Source organism: Lonchura striata, chromosome 18, assembly GCF_050655825.1.
Source record: "Lonchura striata isolate lonStrDom1 chromosome 18, ASM5065582v1, whole genome shotgun sequence".
In the NCBI taxonomy this organism is placed as follows: domain Eukaryota; kingdom Metazoa; phylum Chordata; class Aves; order Passeriformes; family Estrildidae; genus Lonchura; species Lonchura striata.
Window position 1 is genome coordinate 3,904,968 of NC_140720.1, and position 23,505 is coordinate 3,928,472.

Sequence of the window (23,505 nt, forward strand, 5' to 3'; positions counted from 1 at the left end):
GCTAAGCAAGGCGCGCGCAGCCCGGCGCCGTTGGCAGACGAGGAGAGGGATTTGCTGCACTTTAACCTCCAACAGCACCAGCGGGCTGCTCCCGTCTCCACGGCAGGGCTGGCTCCAGCCACCGAGTCCATTGGAGAGGGATTTGTTTTGCTCTCTTGAAAATCAGATCCTGAAAACTCAGGCCAGGCTGAGCCCCTGCCCGGCCGGCCAAAAACCCCTGGTGTTGCTCAAGAGGTCGGCGCCGTTTCCCGGTCAGCCCCAGCGTGTCCAAGACAAACAGCCCTGTGACATCTGGGCTCTGTCTCATCCCAGCTCTTGGGGACGTGCAGGTCACCCTTCTCCACCAGCTCTGCCTGCACAGAGCTTCTCCAGGCTCTCAGGGTTGGTGTCCACCCGCTGGATTTTAGACAGGAAATTCTGCTGGGAGCATGGTGGAGCCTTCTCAGCCCCCCCGCCCCACACAAGGGTTCATGGCCCGCCCCACCCTCCTGGAAGAGGATGGCTTGGTGTTGGGATTGACCATGGAAAGCTGCCACAGCTCCCCAGGATTCTGCTCTAAGCCAGCTCCAGGGATGCTCAGACAGAGAGAGGGAGGGGGAAGCAAAGGCGTGCTGGAGGCCCCAGCACACAAGAGCAGCTCGCTTGGACCATGAAGGTGCTTCCCTTTGGTTTGTGCTTAGCTGTGCGAGTTCACTGCCAAGAGGGAGAGGATCCACCCAGACTCCCGAGCCCTGAGCAGCTGGGAGCTCGCTGAGGCCAAGGGATGAGCCTGGAACAGCTGCCAGGAGGAAAGGTAGATGGGAGGAGGGAAATGAAACCACTGATGGGAGCTGCTGCCAGGGATGGGGAAGTGTTGGAGGTGTCATGCCTGGGGCACCTCTTCCTTTCTGCTTTCCCTGTCCTGCAGTGAAGGAAGCTCATGACTCATTCCCACTTTTTGTGTTTCTAAACATTTCCTTTTATACCCTGTAACTGCATTTTTGTACCAAAAAACCCTCTGGAGTGAACACACTTCATCTCTCAAGACTCCTCTCCAACGCAAGTGGAGAGGCACTAATTGCCCTGTCAGGGTCTCCAGGGCTCTCCTCGGTGTTGTTAGCTATCAAAAATGTGTTCTTAATTTAAGCCCTTGGCCCAAATATTTCATTTTTAGTTACAGGCTGAGAAAGAATGTGACACAGCCCAGAGCAACAGCAGGAGCTTCTCCCACCAGCCCAGCAGAGACTGGGAAGGGCTCTCACACCCTCCTGGTGGGGGAAGCCCCAGCTCTGGGGGTTCAGGCAGAGGGGAACCCCCCCAGAGAGGCACCACCCTCCTGGGAAACTAAAAACCCAGCCCTGGTGTGTCCAGCGTGGGAGGTGCTCTTTGGGGACCATGAGGACACCCAGAACAACCACCAATGTCATCACCACCATCATCACCATCACCATCATCCTTACCATCACCACCATCATCACCACCATCACCACCATCATCATCAACATCATCAACATCATCATCACCATCACCATAATCACCATCAATATCATCACCATAATCACCACCACCAACACCACCATCACCACCAACACCATCACCACCATCACCAACCTCATCCCCACCATCACTACCATCGTCATCATTATCACCACCATCACTACAACCACCAACCCCATCACCACAATCACCACCATAACCACCATCACCACCACCACCACCATTGTCACCACCATCACCACCACCACCATCCCCATCCCCACCATCCCCACCACCACCACCAGGTAGAACATGGTCCTGCTGCTCTGAGTCCCAGCTGGCCCAGGAGCAGGAGCAGAGCTGCAGGATGTTCTCCTGGCACATCTGTGCTCTTGCCAGTGAAGCAGCAAATGCAGAACTTGGCTCCTCCAGCTGATGTTTTTCTTCCCTTTGTGATGCTGTGGAGCTGCCTTGGTGTTTAATCCTCTAAATTAACGGCAGTGAGAAAGGAATAATTCTCATCTCCTCCCTTCTGCAAACATTACAATCTGCAGGGTGGGACTGGGCAGCTCTGCAGCATTTCAAGTTAAAAAGACAAAAAGCAGCAGACAGAGGCATTTACCTTTTGGCAAGTCAAAGACGTCCCTAAGGAAGATGGGTTTTAAATCCATACTTTGTGAAAGAATTTAAATTACATACTTAAAACTCCAAATATTGTAAGTTGCATGTCTGGAAAAACAAGAGGAATACCCTTTGTTTATTAAAAAATGACTTTGAAAAGGACCTGGCTGGCTCCTATCTGAAATACAAAGGAAGTATTTCTTACTCTGAGATGTCATCATACATTTATTTAAAGCTTTAATGATACGTTTTGGATGTCTTCTACGCCTGAACATTTCTCCACTGCAGTTGTCTGGAAGAAGGAGCTTTTTTTTCTCCCATCTTTTTAAATAGTAAATGAGGCAAATTATCTCATGGTAATTCCAAATGGTAATTTGGTTCCGCTGGAGCTGTCAGTGCCCAATCAAAATAGTATTTCCAGGTTCATTTTAGGAACACATCCACCCCTTCCAGCGGGCTGGGATGAGTTCTGCTGAGCCCTGGGGTGGAAAGTGGTGCTCACCTGCAGCCCAGGGACCCCAGCTGGGCAGGAAGAGCCATGAACCAAGAAAGCAGAACAGGAGGAGATGTGGGTGGGACAGGCTCCAGTGGGATTCCCTGCTCCAAGGCGCTCCAAGCCATGGGTGAGCAGGGAAGCATCACTGTGGCATTATGGAAACACCACTGTGGCATTATGGAAACACCACTGAGTTGTTCTAAATAATAATAACAGTGATTTTGTACTGCAGCCAGTTGGGAGCTGGCAGTCCCAACTGCTTTGGGAAGGATTGTAGCACTTCAATTTATCACAGATTAATGGGGCTGATTTATTATTTTTTTGTTTCTTTTTAATTAGCCTCATTAAAAGCCAAACAATCCCACTGCAGAGAATGCAAACAACATGGGGCACGGGCCCAGGCACTGGTGGTTCCTGGTGCCTTTGTCCAGAATTAGCGTTGCAAACCGGGGAAGATTTATTAATGGCTCCTGGGGGAGATTAGCAATGGGGAAACAGCTCAGGGAGGATTAGGAGCCAAGCTAGTATCAGCCAGTTTTTGGTGGAGTGTTTGTCAAAAGTTGTTCTTTGAGTTTGAAGTGAGTCTGCGGGTGTCCTTCGATGGGCTGGTAGCCATGGAGCAGGGCTTCTCCTGGGGATTCACCCAGGTTTGGTGAATCCTGGGGTTTAACTTCATCTGGGCAATCTTCTTAAAAATAAGTTTAAGAAATAGAAGAAGAATCCTATTGCTAGTGGCAGGCTGTTGCTTCATCTCGGGTTTATGATGTCACCGCTTGGGGAAGCTGCCAGGTCACCTGGCCTTGGAGAAGCAGGGTGTCCCCAGGCAGAGTGTGCAGCTGCAGCACACCCCCCTTTGCTCTCCCCTAAGCCGGCTGACCAGCGAGCTGGCGCTCATTTCCCCGTTTACACCCAACTTCATGTCCTGAGAGCTCCTTCTCCCCTCCTGAGAAGGATCAGCTCTGTGCCTTCCCATCCTGCAGACCCCAACCCAGCACCTCTGAGCAGAGCCCCTGCCTGCCCCACACCTTTCCAGTACAGCACCCTAAAATTTCCCCTCTCCACTCCTCATGTCTGGTCTAGAGCCTGAAGTGCAATCATTTTACCAATTTTGTCCCCAAAGGGCACAGGAGGGGGGCACAGCTGGTGTCCCCAAAAGCCAAGCAGTGTGGGGAGCACATCCTTTCCTACCACTGATCCTTGCTGGCCACAGCAGCTGCACATTGTGCTTATAAATCTTCTGTGGAAAACACACAAAATTTGGCATTATGAAAAATAATAATAATAAATTCAGAGCAAAAACCCCCAAACCTGAAACCCAAACTCTTCAAATATCAAAAGACTGAGTAATTTGGAAAGTGCATTTCTAAAGGAGAGTAAGAACCGTCTGCCAAAGATCAGAAGACCAAGAGGACGGGTCTGTTTGAGGTCCCTGCAGCCACCGCGCAGCCCAGGGGATTGTTTTCTCTCCCCTTCTGGATCAAAGGAGCATCTCTGCCATCAGGACAGGCGCTCGGCCAGCAGCCCCTGCGATGCCCTTTTGCTCAGCCCAACCCCCCCATCCCAGCGCTGGCACTTCCAGAGCCTCCCCTCGCACAGCACCGAGCCCTGCTCCAGCCAGCTGAAAATAAAACCGACTTCTCGCTCTTTCTGCAGTTTATTTTCTGTTCTCCCCTCAGCGCGGGGCCGGAGCCAGCCCAGTCTGGTCACGCTCCCGCGGTGCTCCGCCAGTTTCTCCTCCCTTGGCCGGGGCTCTCCCCGTCCCTCGCCCCGGGCTCTCCATCCCCCAGCGTGGGCGCGATGCTCCCAGCCCAACCTCACCGCCACGGCCCTACAGCAAACTGCAGGGAGGAGTTTCCTCAACTACAGGGCATTTTTTTTAAGAATTAAGAAAATAAAAGCGGCCTTTGAACCATCTGCCGGCCCCAGGAGGGGCTGCAAGCCCAGCTGTGGGGGGACAGAGCGCAGCCGGGCCCTGCCCGCAGCCAGCAGAGGGGCTCGAGAACACGGGGAGATGTGCGTGGGATCAGCGGGACCCCCCTGCTCCAGGGCACTCCAACCCCGTCCCCTCGCCCCGCTCCCACACAGCCCCCGGCACCCTCCAGCCGCTGCCGAAGCTCCCAGCGCCGACTTTCCACCTTCGGGAGAGGCGGCGAAGCCCCGGAGGAGCCGGCGAGGAGGGCGGGCGGGGCATTCGCCACCTGCGCTGGGCGAGCGGGCGGGCAGAGCCCGGGGCCGCGGGGCTGGGTCCCCCCGGCACCGGCACCGGCACCGGCACCGGCACCGGCACCGGCACCGGGAGCGTGTCCGGGGGAGGCTCCCACGCTGCCGTGCCCCCACCCCGCTCCCCCGCCCCGGGCCCCGAGCGCCCTGCCCGGTCCCCGCCCCGAGGTGCCCGCACCCCCCGGCTCCGCCGCTGGAGCTCCCCCGTGCGCCCTGCCCCGGGAGCCGGCGGTGTCCCCGTCCCGGTTCCCGTCCCGGTTCCCGTCCCGGTCCCCGTCCCGGTTCCCGTCCCCCGCAGCCCGCACCGGCCATGCCGGGGCCGCGGCGGGACCGCCCGGCCGTGCTGCTGCTGCTCGGGGCGCTGCTGGCCGCGGATCTCTACTTCCACCTCTGGCCGCGGGCGCGCCGGGAGCTGGGGAGGGTCTCGCCGGGCTCCCCGGGCTGCCCCTGCCCCGCAGCCCCCGCGCCGCGCCCGCCGCCGCCCCGCGCCGCCCCCGCGCTGCGCCGCCTCTTCGCCCACCCGCTGTACCGCGCCGCCCCGCCGGGCCCCGCCGAGCCGCTGCTGGGCGCCCGCGAAGCCCTGCGCTACTACCGGCGGAAGGCGGCCCGCTGGAACAGGTGCGTCCGCAGCCGCGCAGCCCCCGCGCCGCGCATCGCCTCGGCACCCCTTTGCTGGGCATCCCCTGCGCGCCTCCTTCCCTGGCACCCCTTTCCTGGGCATCCCCTGCTCGCCTCCTCACCCAGCACCCCTTTGCTGGGCATCCCCTGCGCGCCTCCTCATCCGGCACCCCTTTGCTGGGCATCCCCTGCTCGCCTCCTCACCCAGCACCCCTTTCCTGGGCATCCCCTGCTCGCCTCCTCACCCAGCACCCCTTTGCTGGGTATCCCCTGCGCGCCTCCTCCCCCAGCACTCCTTTCCTGGGTATCCCCTGCTCACCTCCTCCCCCGGCACCCCTTTCCTGGCTGTTTCCTGGGCATCCGTTTCTTGAGCACGCCGTGCACCAGCGTCTGCTGGAACTCTCTTCCCTTCCCTGGACCCCTCCTGGGCACCTCCTTCCCCGGCACCCCCTTCCCGGGTATCTCCTGGGCACTCCCTTCGTGGCACCCCCTTCCCGAATATCCCCTGGGCACTCTTTTCCTGGGCATCTCCTGGGCACCCCCTTCCCAGACAATCCCTGTGCCGGCAGCTTCTGGGAGGGAGACTCAAACCACTCTCCTGCCGGGCACCCTTTGCATGGTTCCTCGTTTCCTGGGCATCTCCTGGGCACCCAGTTCTTGAGTACCCACTGCACCGGCATCTCCTGGCCACCTCCTTCCCGGGTGTTTTCTGAGCATTCCTGCATGGGCACCCCCTTTTCCCGGATATCTCCTGGGCACTCCTTTCCTGGGTGCCCCTTGCATGGGGACACATTTCCCTGGCATTTCCTGGGCACCCCTTGCATGGTCACCTCTTTCCCTGGCATCACCTGAGCACCCCTTTTTTGGACCCCCCCCCATGCATTGGAATCTCTTGAGCACCCCCTTGCCCAGGCAGCCTCTGTGAGTGCACCCCCTGCACAGACATCCCTGTGCACCCCCTTTCTGGGCACCCCCTGCCCTGGCATCCCCTGGGCACCCTCTGGCCAGGCGCTCCCTGTATGGGCACCCCCAGGCACCCTCTGTCTGGACACCCCCTCTCACGTACCCCTCCCTTTCTGGGCAGCTCTCTGGGCACCTCTGTCCCTTGGATGTCCCTTGGCACCCCCAGTCCCTCCTGCCCCCCCAGTCTGGCTCTGTGCCCTCCCCCTCGCTGGGCTGGGCTGAGGGGTTCTGCTGGGGTGCTCCTTCCTGGGGTGTCTCCCACCCTGCTCCACTGCCGGGGCCCCAGAGAAAGGGACCCCCAGCTCAGAGCCCTCTTCCTGCTGCCTCTCCCAGCCCCAGCAAGGAGGAAACTCCCTGCTCCCTGCTCCTTGGGTGGGACTGTCCCTGCCCTGTGGTCACTGCCCTGGGGGGACCCTCAGCGCCAGCTCCAAGCATTGATTATTTGTACCTTGAATCTCTGGTCTAACCCCCCTTTCACAAGGGCCGGGCTAAGCTGGAAGCAGCCACAGCTGCTCCCCGCACCCCCAGAACTTCACTCGTGCACAAACTCGGGCAGAAGAGAGCACAGAGCTCCCAGCGTGCTGAGCTCATGGCATCGCCTCACCCACTGTCCCCTCTGTGCCACAGGACACCTGCAAGGCGATGGCAGCATGTCCTGGGGGCACCCCAGGGACCCCTGTCCTGGCACTTCCCTGCTGCCCAGGTTTGGTTTCCAGCATGGGAGCAGCCCCCACTCCTCCCATCCCCTGCGTGGTGGCTGCTGAGCTGCACAGGCAGCATTCCCAAGCTCCTGCTCTCTCCACTTCCATGCCTGTTCCTCCTGCTCCTGTGGGACTCACCAGTGCTGGTTCCACGTGAGATTTGCTGGAGGAGATGATGGGAAGCGATAATGGAAGGAACAGGAAATCACCTTCATGGCCTGAGCAGCAGCAGGAACCACCTGGGTGCTCAGCCAGGGTCACCCCTGGCAGGCTCTTCCCTGTCTCCAGTCAGCCTGGATCCTGCTGAACCCTTTGTCACAGCACATGAAATCCATGGCTGGTGGCTTTGAGTACCCCTGGCTGTGCCACAGACCCACCTTGGGTGCATCTTCTCAGAGCTGAGCCCTGCCTTCTGAAGACATCAGGATTTGGCTACCAGGATGGATGTTTCCCCAGCAAAATCCTGGTGGGAATGGGGGATTTAAACCAAAGCAGGTCACGGCTTGATGGCACCATCAGAAACCCTGGGCACTTGCTGCAGCCTCTCCTGCAGGACAGTGAGAGGTCTGCACTCCCCACTTTTATTCACCATACTGTGGAAAAATGGAATTTGTGCTGAAGCCACGGCCCAAGGTTAGGCTGTGGTGTGTCTGCAGGAAGACGGTGATGCCATTTGTCCTTGGCTGACTTCGCTTTGCACCTCCAGGAAGGGAAGGAGGGCAGAGTATTGATTACTCCTCAGTCACTCTGAAATAAAATATATGATGCTCATAAGTGGGTGAAACCTCCAGAGGCTGAGGTGACACAACCGCTCCTGCAAAAGCCTGCCAACAGCCATCGGTGCTGCACATTGAATGTGCAATCAGGTGGCACTGGCCAGAGCTGATGGATTTTGTGAGATTGTTCATTTGCTGTGGGCACGGAGCAATTTCTGCCTCACCAGGAGCACTGCAGAGCCCTTGTCCTCTGTGATGTGGCCAGGGCAGGGTCCTCGTGGCACCCAGGAATCCACGGCTTTCTCTCCCACTGCATGGTTCAGCCAAGCTGCTGCTGAGGACTGGAGAGCAAAACCTCCACAGCAGCTGCACATGCAGAGCCAGGCAGCCAAGGCTCAGGGCTGAGTGCCACGGGCATTCTGTCCTCAGCATGACAGGGTGAAGCACATTTCTCTGTCACCCGTGGGTGTGGGTGCTGGCAGAGCAGCTGTGGGAGCAGCAGGACGTTCTCCTGAGTGGGACAAGCTGCAGTTTAACCCCGTTCCTCCAGCACGCCGTGGCTGCCTTCATCTCTGCAGGACATCAGCTGGACAGGGGCTGTGCCAGCTGGAGCTGCCCAGGACACTCCTGTTGGGATGCCCACGGCCAGAACGTGTCCGTGCCCTCCTCCACGGTGCTGCCCAGCCCTGCCTGCTCCCAGCACTCCAGTCAGGAGCAGCAGTTGGATTGCGGGATGCAGAACCAGCCGGAGAGACTGATGGGGACACAGGGAGAAAACAGAAAAACAACAAAACATCCACACCTCTTCAAAACAAACAAACAAAAAAATCCCTTTAAAACTCCAGAGCTTATTTTTATCCTTGAAAGAGCAGCTTCGAGATCCCAAGCTCAGGAGGCTGGTGGCCTGAGCTGTGTCACCCCACGCTGTGCCTCCCTCCCAGCCCAGCAGAGAGCTGAAAGCCAGGGCAACCCCAGGGCTATTTATAGCAGGGTAGAAATGAACCCTGTTTTTATATCATTATGCCTTTTGCAGAGATCTGTTTTTTTTTCTAGGGAAACATTTCAGGAATCCTGAAGGAAGCAGGGAGGCAGAGAGAGCTGTATTTTGGGTTGAAGGGCTGGGAAGGGACTGGCTCAGCCTGGGCAGGGCCCATGTGGATGCAGGGCTGGGATCTGCCTCCCCTTGCATAACCACTGCATTTTTTCCCCCTCGGTAATCCCTTGCTTGCTGCCACCCCGGGGGAACAGCCTGTGTGCATGGCAGGCAGGAGAGCAAATATGGTAAAATATTTGGGCAGCTTCCCTAGGGAAAAATCCTGAGTCATTCCTGCCCATGGCACCGGCCTTATCGTCCCTGGCTGTGGCAGGGTTAATACCTCATTTATTAATTAATGCCTTATTAATGTTCATTATGTTGTGCCTCGCTTATCCAGGGGAAGGGTAGCAGGCTGGGGGTCAAGGCACTTGTGCTGGAGCTGTTGGCATTCCAGGGGCACTTCCTTGTGCCCAGGGAATTTTCTGCCTCCTGAGCAAAGGGCTGGTCAGGGAGGGAAGTGCTCCAGCTCCCTCTGACCTTGCACACGTGGATTTCACGCTGTGGCTGACCCAGTCCAGTGGAAAGACAAACACACTGGGAGAGGGAACAGGCTCCCACATCCAACCCGACTCTCCAGCTCCTAGAGGGCTCCCAGGATACCACTGTGTAGGAAATGAATTTGTGGAAAATTCTCAGAGCCTGACAGAAGGCTCACATAGGACATATGTGTATGTAAACCTTGAGATAAGAAATGGTGACAGAAATACTGCGGAATATGACATTATTGGGAGAAAAATAGAGCTAAAAACAAGTTCCAAAGGATAGTATTGATACACTATGTTATAAATGTTTTAAAGCTAATCATCTAAAATTACTCTTCATAAGTCTCACTACAATGTATCTTTCATACTTCTGTTTTTCTAAACTATCTACTTTTATTTGCAAGGCTATCCTTTAAAACTTCTTTTTAGTTCTATTTTTCTCTCAATAAGGTCTGTCTTATTCCATAATATTTCTAAGTCAACATTTCTCATCTCAAGGTTTACACACACATACATACTATGTAGAACTTTCTATCAAACTTGAAGAATTCTCTACAAATTCATTTCCCACACCACTGGAACACCTCTGGGAGGGTTCAAGCCCTGCTCACAGCCAGATTAACCACACTGCTCAGCCTGCTGGGATGGAGAAAGGTTGTCACTGTCGAGGCAGGATGGGAATGAGAAGACTGACTCAGAAGGCTGCTGAGAGTAAAACTCTGATTTATTCAAAATACACCGCTCTTTTATACAGAGCTTCGTGAGGACCAGTACCATTGGTCCTGAAGTGAAAACAACCCATACCATTGGTGCAGAGTGCTTGATGCACAGTGATAGAACTTAACTATAAACAATGTGAACAACAAGAGAGATAAACAATTATTTGCATTCTTTCCCAGGCTTCTGCCTGGCTAGAAACTCTCAGTTTCTTTCTTTGACTGAATCTGAGACCCACAAAAGGTGATGGAAGGATCCCAGCCAAAGCCCAGCTGCTGGGCTGAGCAGGGAAATAAAGAAACCAGCAGCAGCCAGGAGCCCTCTGCAGCCCCCAGTGCCATTCCTTGGCTGATAAATGCCTCGGGCACGGTCAGAGCTCACTGCTCAGGCTCGGGATGGGGCTGGCCGGGCATGTGGCACTTCCTCCTGTCCAGCCTGGGTTAATGTCCTACTCCTTATCAGCCCCAGCTCCTGTTTGCTTTCATGGCTGGGTCCCGGCACTTTCAGTGTAAACTGAACTTCATTTTCCCTGTATCAGGACTGGCTGCTGCGTACGCGGGCTGGACAACGTTAATGAGAAACCAGAGCTCTGTCCTCTGCTGGCTGCAATTAGTGACCTCTCAGTTGCACAGTCCCAGCCCTGGAGGTCTCCATGAAAATGCTGATCGAGTGGGGAGTTATTACCCAACCTGGGAGGTTCCTTCAGCTCCACGTACCAAGAAAGGGTGGGGTTGAACCTTGATTTTTAGAGATCATGGGCAGGATGCTGTCACATGACCTCGCAGCATCCCTGCTCACTGTGAATTTGGTCACAGAGGCGATTTGTAGATTTTAGTGATTTTTTTTTCCTTCCAGCTTTAGGGAAAAGCTCTCTCAGAGATGGTCGGAGACTCTGACCAGCTCAGCCATCTCCCCCTGCCTCAGTTTCCCCTTACCCACCCCTCGCTCTGCTCCTGGCACCCTCCAGGCTCGGAGGAGGGATGTTTCCCACTCCGTGGCTCATCCTCACCCCCAGAGCATCTCTCTTGCAGGAGGCACAAGCTGTACCGGGAGGAGCTGAACCTGACCTCGCCGGCGGCGCCGCTGCCGCTGCGCCCCGAGGCGGGCTGGCTGCAGTTCCAGCTGGGCATCCGCCGGGACGGGCTCTACCCCCGCTCCAGCCCCGCCGTCTCCAGGCTGCTCCGGGACCTGCGGGACCTGCCCACCATCAGCGCCGGTGAGCACACGGGGCTGGGGAGCAGCGGATGGAGCCTGGCGGGGTCTGACGGCTCCTCCTGCCCTTGCAGACTACAGCCAGGACGAGAAGGCGCTGCTGGGAGCCTGTGACTGCAGCCAGGGTGAGTGCGGCATCCCTGCGTGCCATCCCGGCGGTGCCCGTCCTCACCTCGGCCAGGGAAACGCCAAGCCAGGCTCTGCTCCCTGCCATGAACCCCCAGCAGAGCCCGGCAGAGGCTGGGATCATAGGGCATCAAGTTGTTCCAGTTGGAAAAGCCATCCAGAATGATGGAGTCCAACTCAAGCGCCATGTCCATGCTTTTCTTAACACCCAGGGGTGATGATTCCACCATTTCCATGAGCAGCCTGTTCGATGTGGGTGTCAGGATACCAGTACAGCACTGGTTTCGACTGGGGAGGGAGGAAAAAGTCCCCAAGGGGATGTAACAGAGGGGCTGGAGGGAAATCTTCTCTATGGCAGAAGGGAGAGGAAAATAAATGGAAAGAGAGAAAAGGGAGAAGCTGGAAGCAATGACAGGATGCACTCACGGGGCAGGAAAGCCGGGTTGTGCTGGGGATGTAACTGGGGTGTTTCCAGGCAGTTAACACCCCATTTCTAGGCAGTTAACACCCCATTTCCAGGAGTTAACACCCCCTTCCCAGGAGCTAACACCCCATTTCCCAGGAGATAACACCCCATTTCCCAAGAATTAACAGCCCCTTCCCAGGAGCTAACACCCCCTTCCCAGGAGCTAACACCCCATTTCCAGGAGTTAACACCCATTTCCCAGGAATTAACACCCCATTTCCAGGAGTTAACACCCCATTTCCCAGGACCTAACACCCCCTTCCCTCCCAGGAGCTAACACCCCTTTTCCTCCCCAAGTGGTGAAGCCCAGCGGTGTGCACCTGAAGCTGGTCCTCAGGTTCCAGGATTTTGGGAAAGCCATGTTCAAGCCCATGAGGTAAGGCCAGCAGAGCCCCCCTGAGCCCCTGCAGGGCGGGCTGGCACCTTCCTTGGCACGGACAGCCACCCCACAGCCACCCCACAGCCACTCCTTCCTCGCTACCTGGGCAGCTGAAAGGGTTCCATTATTTTTCATTATTCTTGGCTGCTCACCCCATCCCAGGAGCACATATGGATAAACACCAGCGTTCCCACAGCGCTGTTGATGTTGGAAATTCCCCAGTTCGTGGGTGCCAGGTGGAGAAGGACCTTGGGACACTTGTTCTCCTGAGATCTTTGCCGTGAGGGACTGCTCTTCCCCAGCAGATGTTGGGGTTTACCTTGGTTTTCCTTGGGTTCCCCAGTGTGTTTCCAAGAAACAGCCATCAAACAGGGGGTTTAAATTGCTTCTGCACTTATTTGCAGCCCCGTGGGGCTCTTCACATCTATTCCCTCTCACTTCAGTGTCCCTGTGTGAGCAGAGCAGCTGGATCACACCCTCACCCAGAGGGCTCCAGCTCCTCTCCCGTGGGTTTCCATCCACCTCTGCCCAGTGCCCAGCAGGTCCTGCAGGGCAAGGAAAGCATCCATGCCCTGCAGAGCCAGGAGGGATTTCCTGTGTCCTGTCCCCTTCCCCAGGAATTATCATCCTATTTCCAGGAGTTATCACCCCATTTCCCAGGAACTCCAAAAGGAGTTAACACGCCTTTTCCCAGGAGTTAAAATCCCATTTCCAGGAGTTAACACCCCATTTCCAGGAGTTATCATCCCATTTCCCAAGAGTTAACACCCATTCCCAGGAGTTAACCCCCCCTTTCCCAGGAGTTATCATCTCATTTCCAGGAGTTGTCACCCCATTTCCAGGAGTTATCATCCCTTTTCCCAAGAGTTAATACCCATTCCCAGGAGTTAACACCCCATTTCCCGAAAGTTAACACCCATTTCTCAGGAGTTAACATCCCATTTCCAGGAGTTAATCCCCCTCTTTCCCAGGAGTTAGCACCCATTTCCCAGGACTTAACACCCCCTTTCCCAGGAGTTAACACCCCATTTCCAGAAGTTAAGCCTGAGCACCAAATTCCCGTGCTGCACCTCCTGGGGCACTGTGTGACAGGCAGAAAATGGAATTAAATGGAGTTCCCACCTCAGGGATAGGAGAGCATCAGACCTGAGCCCTGCTCTGCCTCCAGGGGGGTGTGACAAACACCCCCTGAACCTTTCTCCTGAGGGAAAAAGCTCTTGCCCAAGCAGATTTGAAGCCCCCAGCTGGCTCTTCTGCCTTGCTCAGTGTGACGGCTGCGGCTGGGCACGGAGTACTCTGGCTCTGGAGTGGCCACAGAGCCGGTGTCCCTGGTGTCCCTGGTGTCCCTGGTGTCCCTGGTGACCCTGGTGTCCCTGGTGACCCTGGTGTCCCTGGTGACCTGTCCTTGTGCCACCCAGTGCCCGGCCTGGCCAGGCTCACCCTCTGCTTTCTCCCAGGCAGAAACGCGACGAGGAGACTCCCGAGGATTTCTTCTACTTCGTGGACTTCCAGCGGCACAACGCGGAGATCGCCGCCTTCCACCTGGACAGGTGGGGCTGCCCAGCCCTGCCTCCTCCTGCTCCTCCTCCTGCTGCTCCTCCTCTGCCTGGGAGAGGGGGGAAAGCCAGGAGAAGGAGAAGGAGAAGGAGAAGAGAAGGAGAAGGAGAAGGAGAAGGAGAAGGAGAAGGAGAAGGAGAAGGAGAAGGAGAAGGAGAAGGAGAAGGAGAAGGAGAAGGAGAAGGAGAAGGAGAAGGAAAGGAAAGGAAAGGAAAGGAAAGGAAAGGAAAGGAAAGGAAAGGAAAGGAAAGGAAAGGAAAGGAAAGGAAAGGAAAGGAAAGGAAAGGAAAGGAAAGGAAAGGAAAGGAAAGGAAAGGAAAGGAAAGGAAAGGAAAGGAAAGGAAAGGAAAGGAAAGGAAAGGAAAGGAAAGGAAAGGAAAGGAAAGGAAACCCTCCTGGCTCTCACCTGACACCCCAGCTTTGCCTTGGCCACTGCATGAGAGCAGGGGCAGTCGAGGTTGGAAGGATCAGATTCTCACCTGGCTGTCACACATTGTCCCTCCCCTGCAACCAAGTGCAGAGCTGAGCCCTGGGCACAGCCTGGGTGCCCTCCTGGTGAGGGAGGCACACACTCAGTCACTCAGTCAGCCATCAAGGTGTGCTTTGGGTTGATAAACTGCAGCAATTCAGTTTTGAGCCCTCAGATAATGAGCAGTTAACCTGGCACCCCTTCCCAGCAGGGTGTGTGTTTAATAAAATCAGAATTACTCTTCTCAGAAGATAAGGGCAGCAGCCCAAGCAGATTTTCAGATTTCTCCTCTGAACACCAGGGGAAGGTGATCTCTGATGGCCAGGGTGGGTGGGGATCTCCAGTTTCCATAGGATAAGCAGGACTAAATTAAGTCCTGTAGCTCGCACTCAGAAAGGGAACAAAGGGAGCTGAATTCCCTTCCCAGCTCTGCCCCAGCATCCTCACAGTGACTCTGCTTCACTCAGCCACCACCACCTCACCCCTGCAGCTCCACCACCACAAAAATGAGGCCAGACTGCTTTTGTGAAGTGCTTTGTGGTTTTTAGAGCTGAAAGATGCTGGATAAAAGCAAATATTTTTTTCTCTCTGAACATTGCTCAATAAGGAACAGGCTAAATCCTGTTCTGTGCCCAACTCCCAGGAGCAGGGGGCATTACCCAAGGAGCCAAGCTGAGCATTAGCCAGTTCTCCCCGTGTTACTGACTCAGCAACCAGCAGCAGCTTCCCATTGACTGCCAGGAATGCTTTCCTGCCCCAGGCCCTGAGGTTTTTAAGAGTATTTTTGAGGAATTAGCTGGGCATGAGTGCCTCTGGAGGAGGGGGCGCCTCCTCAGCCACGTTGTACCAGGACCAATGTCCTTGCTCCATGTCAAACCAACATTGCAGAAGGGTCTGAAGGGCTGCTTTGGCCCCTTGGAGGACCCTGCTTGTGTGCAAAAGGCTGGGAGAAATCAAGGCAATGTCAGGGAAAGAGACAGGAATGCTGGAGAACATCCAGATTGTTCCAGACGGCAGCTATTAAAATACCAAAATCCAAACAGAGCCACATTTTGGTGGTTTTTTTGCTGGAAAGAGTCTGGGTGCAGCGATCCAAAGGCTCCTGGTTCGCTGATGGAAGGGGTGAGGGCAGCACCTGCCACCCCACTGTGCCAATCACCCCTTGGCACCACCCCTGTCCCCTCTGTGCAGGATCCTGGATTTCCGGAGGGTGCCACCCACGGTGGGGAGGCTGATCAATGTCACCAAGGAGATCCTGGAGGTCACCAAGAACGAGGTCCTGCAGAGCGTCTTCTTCGTGTCACCAGGTGGGCGAGGGCTTGGCTTGGGATGAGGGAAATTGTGTTTAAGGTCCCTTCACACCCAAAGCTGTGGTGTTCCATGGTGGGAGGAAGGGCAGGGGCTGCAGGACTTGTGCTGTGGTGCAGAAATGAAATTCTTAGGTTAAACATGCACAAGACACGGTTACAGATTCTGTAATCATCTACCAGATCTACTCATTTGGCCTTTTTTTCTTAACCTTTCCCTTAGGACCCAAACCATTGATTTGGCAGGCTGACATCCATGCCATGCTTTGGGTTTTACCTTGTTTTTCCTTGGCTTTCCCAGAGTGTTTCCATCAAACAGCCATCAAATTTAAATTGCTCTGCACTCATCTGCAGCCCCTTGGGATTCCTCCCATCTGCTCCCCCTCACTCCATCCCTGCCACAAGAAATAATCACTGTCCCATGGTGGGGAAGGGCTCAGCCTTGCACCCTCCTGAAGTTCACAGCCCCTTTTCCCTCTTTTCTGTATCTTCCTGGAGATCACAGCCCCCTTTTCCTGTTTCCTGCCCCCTCCTGGAGTTCACAGCCCCTTTTCCCTGTTTCCTGCCCCCTCCTGGAGTTCACAGCCCCTTTTCCCTGTTTCCTGCCCCCTCCTGGAGTTCACAGCCCCTTTTCCCTGTTTTCTGCACCCTCCTGTATTGTAAATGCAGGCGAACCCAATGGGAAGAAATGATGATGTCTGACTCAATTCAGAAGGCTGAATGATTTCTTTATTATAACTATGCTAAAATACATCAATATACTATATAAAAAGGAAGATACGAAAACTACATCCTACTTTCTCTGACTCCAACACAACTCGTGACCCTTCTGAGAGTCCAGCCCCAGGTGGGTTGGATTGACCACCAGGCTCAAACAATCCTCACCAGAATCCAACCAAACCATCACCCCAGGTAAACAATTCTCCAAACACATTCCACATGGGAAAAACAAGGAGCAGAAATAGAAATTATTTTTCATTTCTCTCTGTGCACCTCTATGAAAATCCTGAGAGGGAGAGAAATGTGCTTGCCACACTCCTGGAAATCACAGCCCCTTTTCTCTGTTTTCTGCACCCTCCTGGAAATCACAGCCCCTTTTTTCTGTTTTCTGCACCCTCCTGGAAATCACAGCCCCTTTTTTCTGTTTTCTGCACCCTCCTGGAAATCACAGCCCCTTTTTTCTGTTTTCTGCACCCTCCTGGAAATCACAGCCCCTTTTCCCTGTGTTCTGCTCTCCTCCCAGCCAGCAACGTCTGCTTCTTCGCCAAGTGCCCGTACATGTGCAAGACGGAGTACGCCGTGTGTGGGAACCCCCACCTCCTGGAAGGTTCCCTCTCTGCCTTCCTGCCCTCCCTCAACCTGGCCCCACGGCTCTCCATCCCCAACCCCTGGATCCGCTCCTACTCCTTCGATGGAAAAGAGGAGTAAGTGGGTAAATGAGGCTGCTTCCCGTTTCTGCACTGCAGGGCACGGACACACGGACAGAGCTGCAGAAATGACCCAGGCCAAGGTTCAGGGAGCCCATAATTAGTGTAATAATTAGTGTAATAACCTATAGAGCCTGGGTATTGGCTGTGTTTCAATTCCAGACTCCTGCATGCACAAGGGGAGATTTATTTAGTCTTGTACATCTTCACATGCAAGATGGGTTTTGGGGTAATTTTGGGACACGGCAGAAAGAGCTGAGAGTGTCTCCTTTTCTCCATCTCCTGCAGGTGGGAAGTGAATCCACTCTACTGCAACACAGTGAGGGAGATCTACCCCTACAGCAACAGCAACCGGCTGCTCAACATCGTGGACATGGCCATATTCGACTTCCTGACAGGTAATGATGGAGGGAAAGGACCTTCCCTTCCCTTCCCTTCCCTTCCCTTCCCTTCCCTTCCCTTCCCTTCCCTTCCCTTCCCTTCCCTTCCCTTCCCTTCCCTTCCCTTCCCTTCCCTTCCCTTCCCTTCCCTTCCTTTTCCCCTTTTCCCTTCCTTTTCCCCTTTTCCCTTCCCTTTTCCCCTTTCCCTTCAGAGGTGCTGCTGTCTCCCCACAGCCCCTCCAACGTGGGGGCACAAGGGGAGCTTGGGCACTTCCAGCATGGCAACAAACACTCCATGCAGATCTGAAAGAAAGCTTGGGATGGTTTAGAAAATTCCCTGCCAGGCAAACTCTGATCCTCTGCGTGGCCTCTGCAGGGAACATGGACCGGCACCACTACGAGATGTTCACCAAGTTTGGGGATGAAGGTTTCCTCCTGCACCTGGACAACGCCAGAGGGTGAGGCACCGCCAGGAGGTCGGGAGGGGTGAGGAGGAGGAGGAGGGCAGGCTCTGAACTCTGCTTCATCCCCAGGTTTGGGCGGCATTCCCACGATGAAATCTCCATCCTGGCCCCGCTCTCCCAGTGCTGTGTGTAAGTTCCAGCTTCCCGGGAATGTCCGAGTTCCTGCTGTCACTGGGGAGGTCACCCAGCCCTGCCTCCCTCCAGCAGCTCAAGGACCCTGCTAATCCCAGCCAAGGGGTGGGCTGGATGCTGGAGCAGAATCACGAGTGGAAAAACATCCACTGGCAGACCAGGAGACGCTGTCCAATAGATCAAACCCTTCCAGAAAGTTCTAACAGCCTGTCCCAGCCCATCAGCACGAGGTTCTCTCAGGAAGCACAGAAATCTCCCTCCAAAATCTTGGTGGAACTTTGATGCACTTAATCAAGCTTCTTCTTCTCACGGCATGAAGGAGAAGCTCATAATTTTAACCCAAGTTCCCTCTTCATTAATTCACATAAATCAGCAGCTGCAAGTTAAATTTAAGAGGCAGAAGCAGCTGATCTTTCCTAGGGTTTGTTTTCAGGACATGTGGAGCTTTTTCCTCACTCTACCTGCTTTTCCTCCCCCTGGGGGTGGTAATTGCACTCTCCTCACACACCTTTAATTTCAAGAACTGTTATTTGCACTCAGCAAGTCTTTTCTAATTGCAGGCTCTCAGGGAATCCTTCTCTAGAAATTTTGTGCTGTTTGAAATTAACTCTGCCTCTTAATTTGACCTTCATACCATGATATCCACAGGTCACATCATTGCTATTCTTCCAGATCCATCTCCCAGAAACTCCTCTTAATTCAATTATTGTAAAAAGCAGTGGTAAGAGGACCTGAACACCCTGTCATAAGGGCCAGGAACAGCATAAAAACAACTCGTGCTGCCTGAGGGAGACACACAAACCCTCATTTCCCACAGGAGCTGATCCATCTGGAGTGGGAGAGCATCTAAAACCACTTGGGAAGGAAGGGAAGAGGTTTTACTCGAGTAAGCACACAGAAGCCACAGATTTCAGCCTGCCCTGACCAACAACCTGGACCCAGCCCACCGAGCCCCCTCCTTGCTCCGACACCGAGCTGAGCAGGAAAGCTCCTCCAGCTGGGAGTGCTGGGAGCTCAGGGATGCTGAGAGCAGGCTGTTAAACACATCCACCTCCTTCCCAGCCAAGTTCTGCTCCAAGCCTGCCTTCCAGCAGATCCGAGTCTGTTTTATTTGCCTCTCCCAGCTCCCTGCCCGTCCCACACGCTGAAGCCTGCAGGTCTCCTCTCCCAGACAACGAGTGGCACAAACACAGCCAGGCCATGAGATGGTCCTTTCCCTGAAAGCATCAAAACCCTCCTGGAGGCACAGGCAGGCCTGGAAGCAGCCCCAGTCAGGCTGCTGAAGTGCCTGGAAGGCTCGGGGGGAAAGGTTCAGCAGTCCAGCCCAGCCACCGGGTCACAGCCCCCGTGGGAGCGCCGCGGGGCTGGCGGCAGCGTCTCCATCTCAGCCCGCTCTGTGCTCTGCTTGTTTGTTGTGTAACTGTTCCAGCACTGCATCAGCTGCTCCCCAGGGTCACAGCAGCCCGCTCCCCACCTCCAAGCACTGCTGGGATGGAGCAAACACAGCTGGTGTTTACCCACAGCAGCTCCCGGGCCGGCCCTGCCTCGAAGGACAGCACACAGATGCTCGTTCACATCTGCCCTGGGCACAGCTTCCCCTGGCAGCAGCAGCAGCTCACAGCTGGGGTGTAAAGCTTCCTTGTCAGCCCTCACACTCAATCAATGGATTATTTTTGGTTTTTCAGGAATATTAATGCGGGATGGTGATGCCCAGCCCTGTGGCAGCAGCATCGTCCTTCCCTCGTGCCACAGGCACGCTGCCCACACACACTCCTGGATATTGGATATTAGATTGGATATTAGGAAAAGTTTTTCCTGGAAAGGCTAGTAAAACATACTAGTAGGTAGTAAAACACTGGCACAGGCTGCCCAAGGAAATCATGGAGTCACAATCTCTAGAATTCTTCAAATGGTGAGTGGATGTGGCACTTGGGAACGTGGTTTGATGGTGCTGGGACAGCAGTTGGACTTGATGATCCTAAAGGTCCTTTCCAACCTTAGTGGTTGTCCCCAGCACCTGGAATGGCCTTTCCCAAACAGCACGTGGCCTGTTGGAGCTGCAGAGATCCAGATCAACATTCCCAATGGATGCCCTGGATAAACAACAGCCTACAAACAAATTCTTGAGCTGCCTAAAATGGATCTGACTTCACCTTTTTCCACCTGAAAATCCTGACTGGGCTGAATCCAAATGGTTCCATAAACATGGCCCACTTTGTCTCCAAGATTCAAAGGGCAATAACTACAGCCACTGATTCATTTCAGTATTATACACGCTGAAATCAACACGTTTCTGCTGAGGATTAAACAAATGATTTCAGAACACTTCATTTCATGCCTAGAAGCATTCCAAGATTGCAGGTTTTCATCCCATTTTCTGTCAAAGCAAATCACATTTGAATCTGAGTACCCCCTAAGGTGAAAAGTCACAGTTACATCAGTTCCAGGAAATATTCCCTCTTTTTGCTCAGAGTTTTGACAGAAGATATTTTCTCATTCATGTCTTTTCATTTACCACCCCCTCTGCTCCCATCTCATAAAAGTCATCCTTGGGGAGATGACACCACCCTGCAGGAACCTGGGGAACTGGGTCACCTCTGACTCACTCACTACTGAGAACTTCAGTCATGTTTTTCTCTCTGCAGACAGAAATTTGCAGTACAAACACTCTGGAAAAACAAAGGAAGAAGTAGAGGTTTCTGCAAAAAAAAAAAAGTCATTACCTTCCAAAATTATAGAATACAATTAGAATAGAATTATATCTGTTAAAATTATAAAACTTTTGTCCTAAAGTTATTTAAATTCCTTCACCCATTTCTGGTGTCAAGGAGTGTCAGAATCTGAGGTATTGATGATCCCGAGATTGTAAAAAGTCTCTGTCAGCCCCAGTGCCAAAGCAGAAGCCAGAATTGGTCTGTGCTGGTTTCCAGGTTGTTTATTCTGTTTATCTCTCACATGTTCTGCTGCCCTGCCCAGCTCTGTCCTGCAGGACAGCGTGTGGGGCTCTGCCCTCAGTGGGATGTGACAAACATTAAATACCAGAAACTCCCTGGGCTGGATTTACAAGAACGTGCCAATATCTGTCACCTACGTTGGACAGTGTGTCCCCAGCCTGAACCAACAGAAAAATGCCAACACAACAGTGACACATGGAGGGCATGAAGAAGGAGAAAAAGGACAAGGCACACCCAATTTCCTTCATCTTGTCCCCTTTGGACCCCTCATCTAGAATCCTAAAATTTTACTTTTGCACCCGTGCCACACTTAATTATTACTGATATCAAACACTCAGAGCTGGTAACTGATCCTGTAAGATTGAAAACTCTTTTCCATGGACAGAGATCACAGCCAGTGTCTCTGGGGGCTCTGTCCAGGGGGTTCCTGACCCCTGCCAGGGTCCCAGGGCAGCCAGAGGGAAGCCCTGGGTTCCCACAAAGGAGCTCAGCTGCTCTTGCTGGGAGGCATTAAACTGTCGATTTGGTTTTTTTTCCAGAATAAAGAGATCGACGTTGCTGCGCCTGCAGCTCCTGGCAGAGCCCGAGTACCAGCTCAGCGCCGTGATGAGGGAATCCCTCCTGCAGGACCCCCTGGCCCCTGTGCTCACCGAGCCCCATCTCCTGGCCCTGGACAGGCGGCTGCAGCTCATCCTGGCCGCCGTGGGGAAGTGCATCGACACCTTTGGAGAGGCCACGGTGGTGGCCAACGACACGGCGCAGCCCCAGAGCCCTGCGGCGCACAGAGCCAAGCTGGACACTTAGACAGGGTCAGAGCCAAGGAAAACCCTGCCAGGCAAGGGGCAGCTCCAGCAACTGCTCATTTCCACCTGCAAACACTCGCAGAGACTCGGAGGGGAAATGTCAGAAGATCAAGAATCACACCCGGCTCCTCTGCTGGTGTTTAAGCAGAGCTCCTGTGCTTGGCCAGTGCTGGTGTGGCTGCAGCAGATCTTTACACCCCAAACACAGCTCCGGGGTGAAAAAGCTGTGATCTCCAGATCTGGAGTTGGCTGTGCCCTTGGGAGGCTGAGGAACACCTGGCCTTGGTTTGCTCATCCTCCACAGGGGCTTGGTCTTACTAGAGAAGGACACGAACTTGACCCGAGGGTGAGGGTTGAATAAAGAGATGCCCAAGAGCATTTTCCTCTTAGCAAGTCTTTGTTCTGTGGTCAGGAGGGTATATTTGAGAAATACCTGCCCCTGGCACAAGACAGGGCATTGGTCCAGCTTGGACAGAGCAGAGGGCATTGTGAGAACACAGTACAGGTAAGAAGACTTTCAGAAACCTGTGACAGCAGGCTCAGAAACAGAGAGAGCAAAAGAGCTCAGAGCTAGCTGCAGCTGCAGAGTCTGAAAGTAGAAAAGTTACAATGGTACAGCAAGCAAGGACAGCAAACAATAGTTTGAGTTCTAGGCTTGGCTGAGATAGACCTTAAGACTTCAGGCACCTACACGTGCTCACTGTCAGGAGCAGTGTCACCCCAGCCCACACTGACCTGTGCATGTCACAGGGCACTCAAACCACTTCTCTGACCTGCCTGAAGAGCCTGTTTGGACACAGAACACAGGCAGCTCTGTGCTGCCTTAGACCCCAGGGGAAAAAAACATCCTGAAAATCAAACCACTCTGAGACACGGGACTGTATTTACAATTCAAGAACCCACCCATTTCTGGGGAAAACATTTTGTCAAAGTGAGGGGAATCTATCTCGGGTCATCTCCTCATATCTTTTAAAGTAATTTTCTCCTCATAGATTTTAAAATCATTTAGGTTGTCATAATTAGCTGGAAAATACAAATGGTATCCCTGTCTCTCTCCCCTCTCCAGGTCTGTGCATTTTGAGGAGATGCAACAGAAACTGGGGACCAAAAAAAAACCATGGGGAGGGAGTTTTCGTGGGTATTTCAGTTTCCAGTTGACCCTTCACCTCCCAACAACAAGGTTTAAGAATAACTGGATTAGTGAAGCTCTCTTTAATAGCTTTTTCTTTTAACAATTAGGAATAACTACACTGAGCCTTTTGGCAGCCTGGGGAAAGTAGTTGCAAGCTCTGTTGATAATTTATCATCCTTTAGGAGGAAAAGAAAGCCAACAAAAAACACCAATCTACCAGAAACTCGTTCTAAACTAACCTTTAAGTTAAACAAAAGCCACCTACAGCACTGCAGACCTTCCAGAGATCCCCAAACCCCTCCACAAAAGCTTCCAGGCAGCATTTTAACAGGATCCAGCACCTGCTGCACCACCAGCAGCTCATTGTGCCATGGGCTGGAATTCTGGCTGACCTAAAGGGAGCTCAGTGACACCAGCAAGTGCCTGGATGATGCAAGGAAGGAACAAAGCTCATTTGGCCACAGCTGTTTGTCACAGGAGCTTGTGCTGGTGCTTATTTAACTGCACAATAATCTGATAATGCACCTGGCTCCAAACTGCAAAACCACGGGAGAGCTGCAATTCTGACCTGACTGTGTCCTACAGGTGCCCATTTGTGTGTTTGAGGAAGTT

General features: G+C 53.9%; 1 protein-coding gene and 2 long non-coding RNA genes across 6 annotated transcripts in view; 1 reads left to right on the top strand and 2 right to left on the bottom strand.

Annotated features, from left to right (window-relative positions):
• Positions 1–11,127, bottom strand: part of LOC116184262 (uncharacterized) — a 25,155-nt gene extending 14,028 nt beyond the window's left edge. Inside the window, exon 1 of the long non-coding RNA XR_014949293.1 lies at positions 5,730–11,127. This is a non-coding gene — a long non-coding RNA (uncharacterized LOC116184262). The remainder of the gene's footprint in view (positions 1–5,729) is intronic.
• Positions 4,208–5,264, bottom strand: LOC110473941 (uncharacterized). The gene is made up of 2 exons (XR_013340954.2): positions 5,098–5,264; positions 4,208–4,410 (listed from the first exon to the last, which is right to left on the bottom strand). It is a non-coding gene; the product is annotated as an uncharacterized LOC110473941 (long non-coding RNA).
• FAM20A (FAM20A golgi associated secretory pathway pseudokinase) lies at positions 4,964–22,131 on the top strand. 4 transcript variants are annotated; one of them, XM_085556654.1, is made up of 11 exons: positions 4,964–5,410; positions 11,117–11,301; positions 11,372–11,422; positions 12,187–12,265; positions 13,726–13,818; positions 15,486–15,601; positions 16,845–17,025; positions 17,317–17,426; positions 17,710–17,866; positions 17,942–18,001; positions 18,653–20,783. In XM_085556654.1, the coding sequence occupies exons 1-11, from the start codon at positions 5,103–5,105 to the stop codon at positions 18,714–18,716; spliced, it is 1,404 nt and encodes a 467-aa protein (XP_085412780.1). In that variant the 5' UTR covers positions 4,964–5,102; the 3' UTR covers positions 18,717–20,783. The 4 variants fall into 4 exon arrangements, with proteins under 4 accessions (XP_085412780.1, XP_085412781.1, XP_085412779.1 ...); XM_085556655.1 differs by having other exon boundaries at positions 4,969–5,410; positions 18,822–20,783; XM_085556653.1 differs by lacking the exon at positions 18,653–20,783 and adding an exon at positions 21,498–22,131 and having other exon boundaries at positions 4,978–5,410.
• Positions 22,132–23,505: the final 1,374 nt, after the last annotated feature.

Bases quoted from the DNA above. Each gene is read 5' to 3' on its own strand.
- FAM20A (XM_085556653.1), top strand. From the start codon at position 5,103: ATGCCGGGGCCGCGGCGGGACCGCCCGGCCGTGCTGCTGCTGCTCGGG. The intron at 17,026-17,316 runs GTAAGTGGGTAA...CATCTCCTGCAG, and splicing joins TCCTTCGATGGAAAAGAGGA to GTGGGAAGTGAATCCACTCT. The intron at 17,427-17,709 runs GTAATGATGGAG...CACTCCATGCAG, and splicing joins CATATTCGACTTCCTGACAG to ATCTGAAAGAAAGCTTGGGA.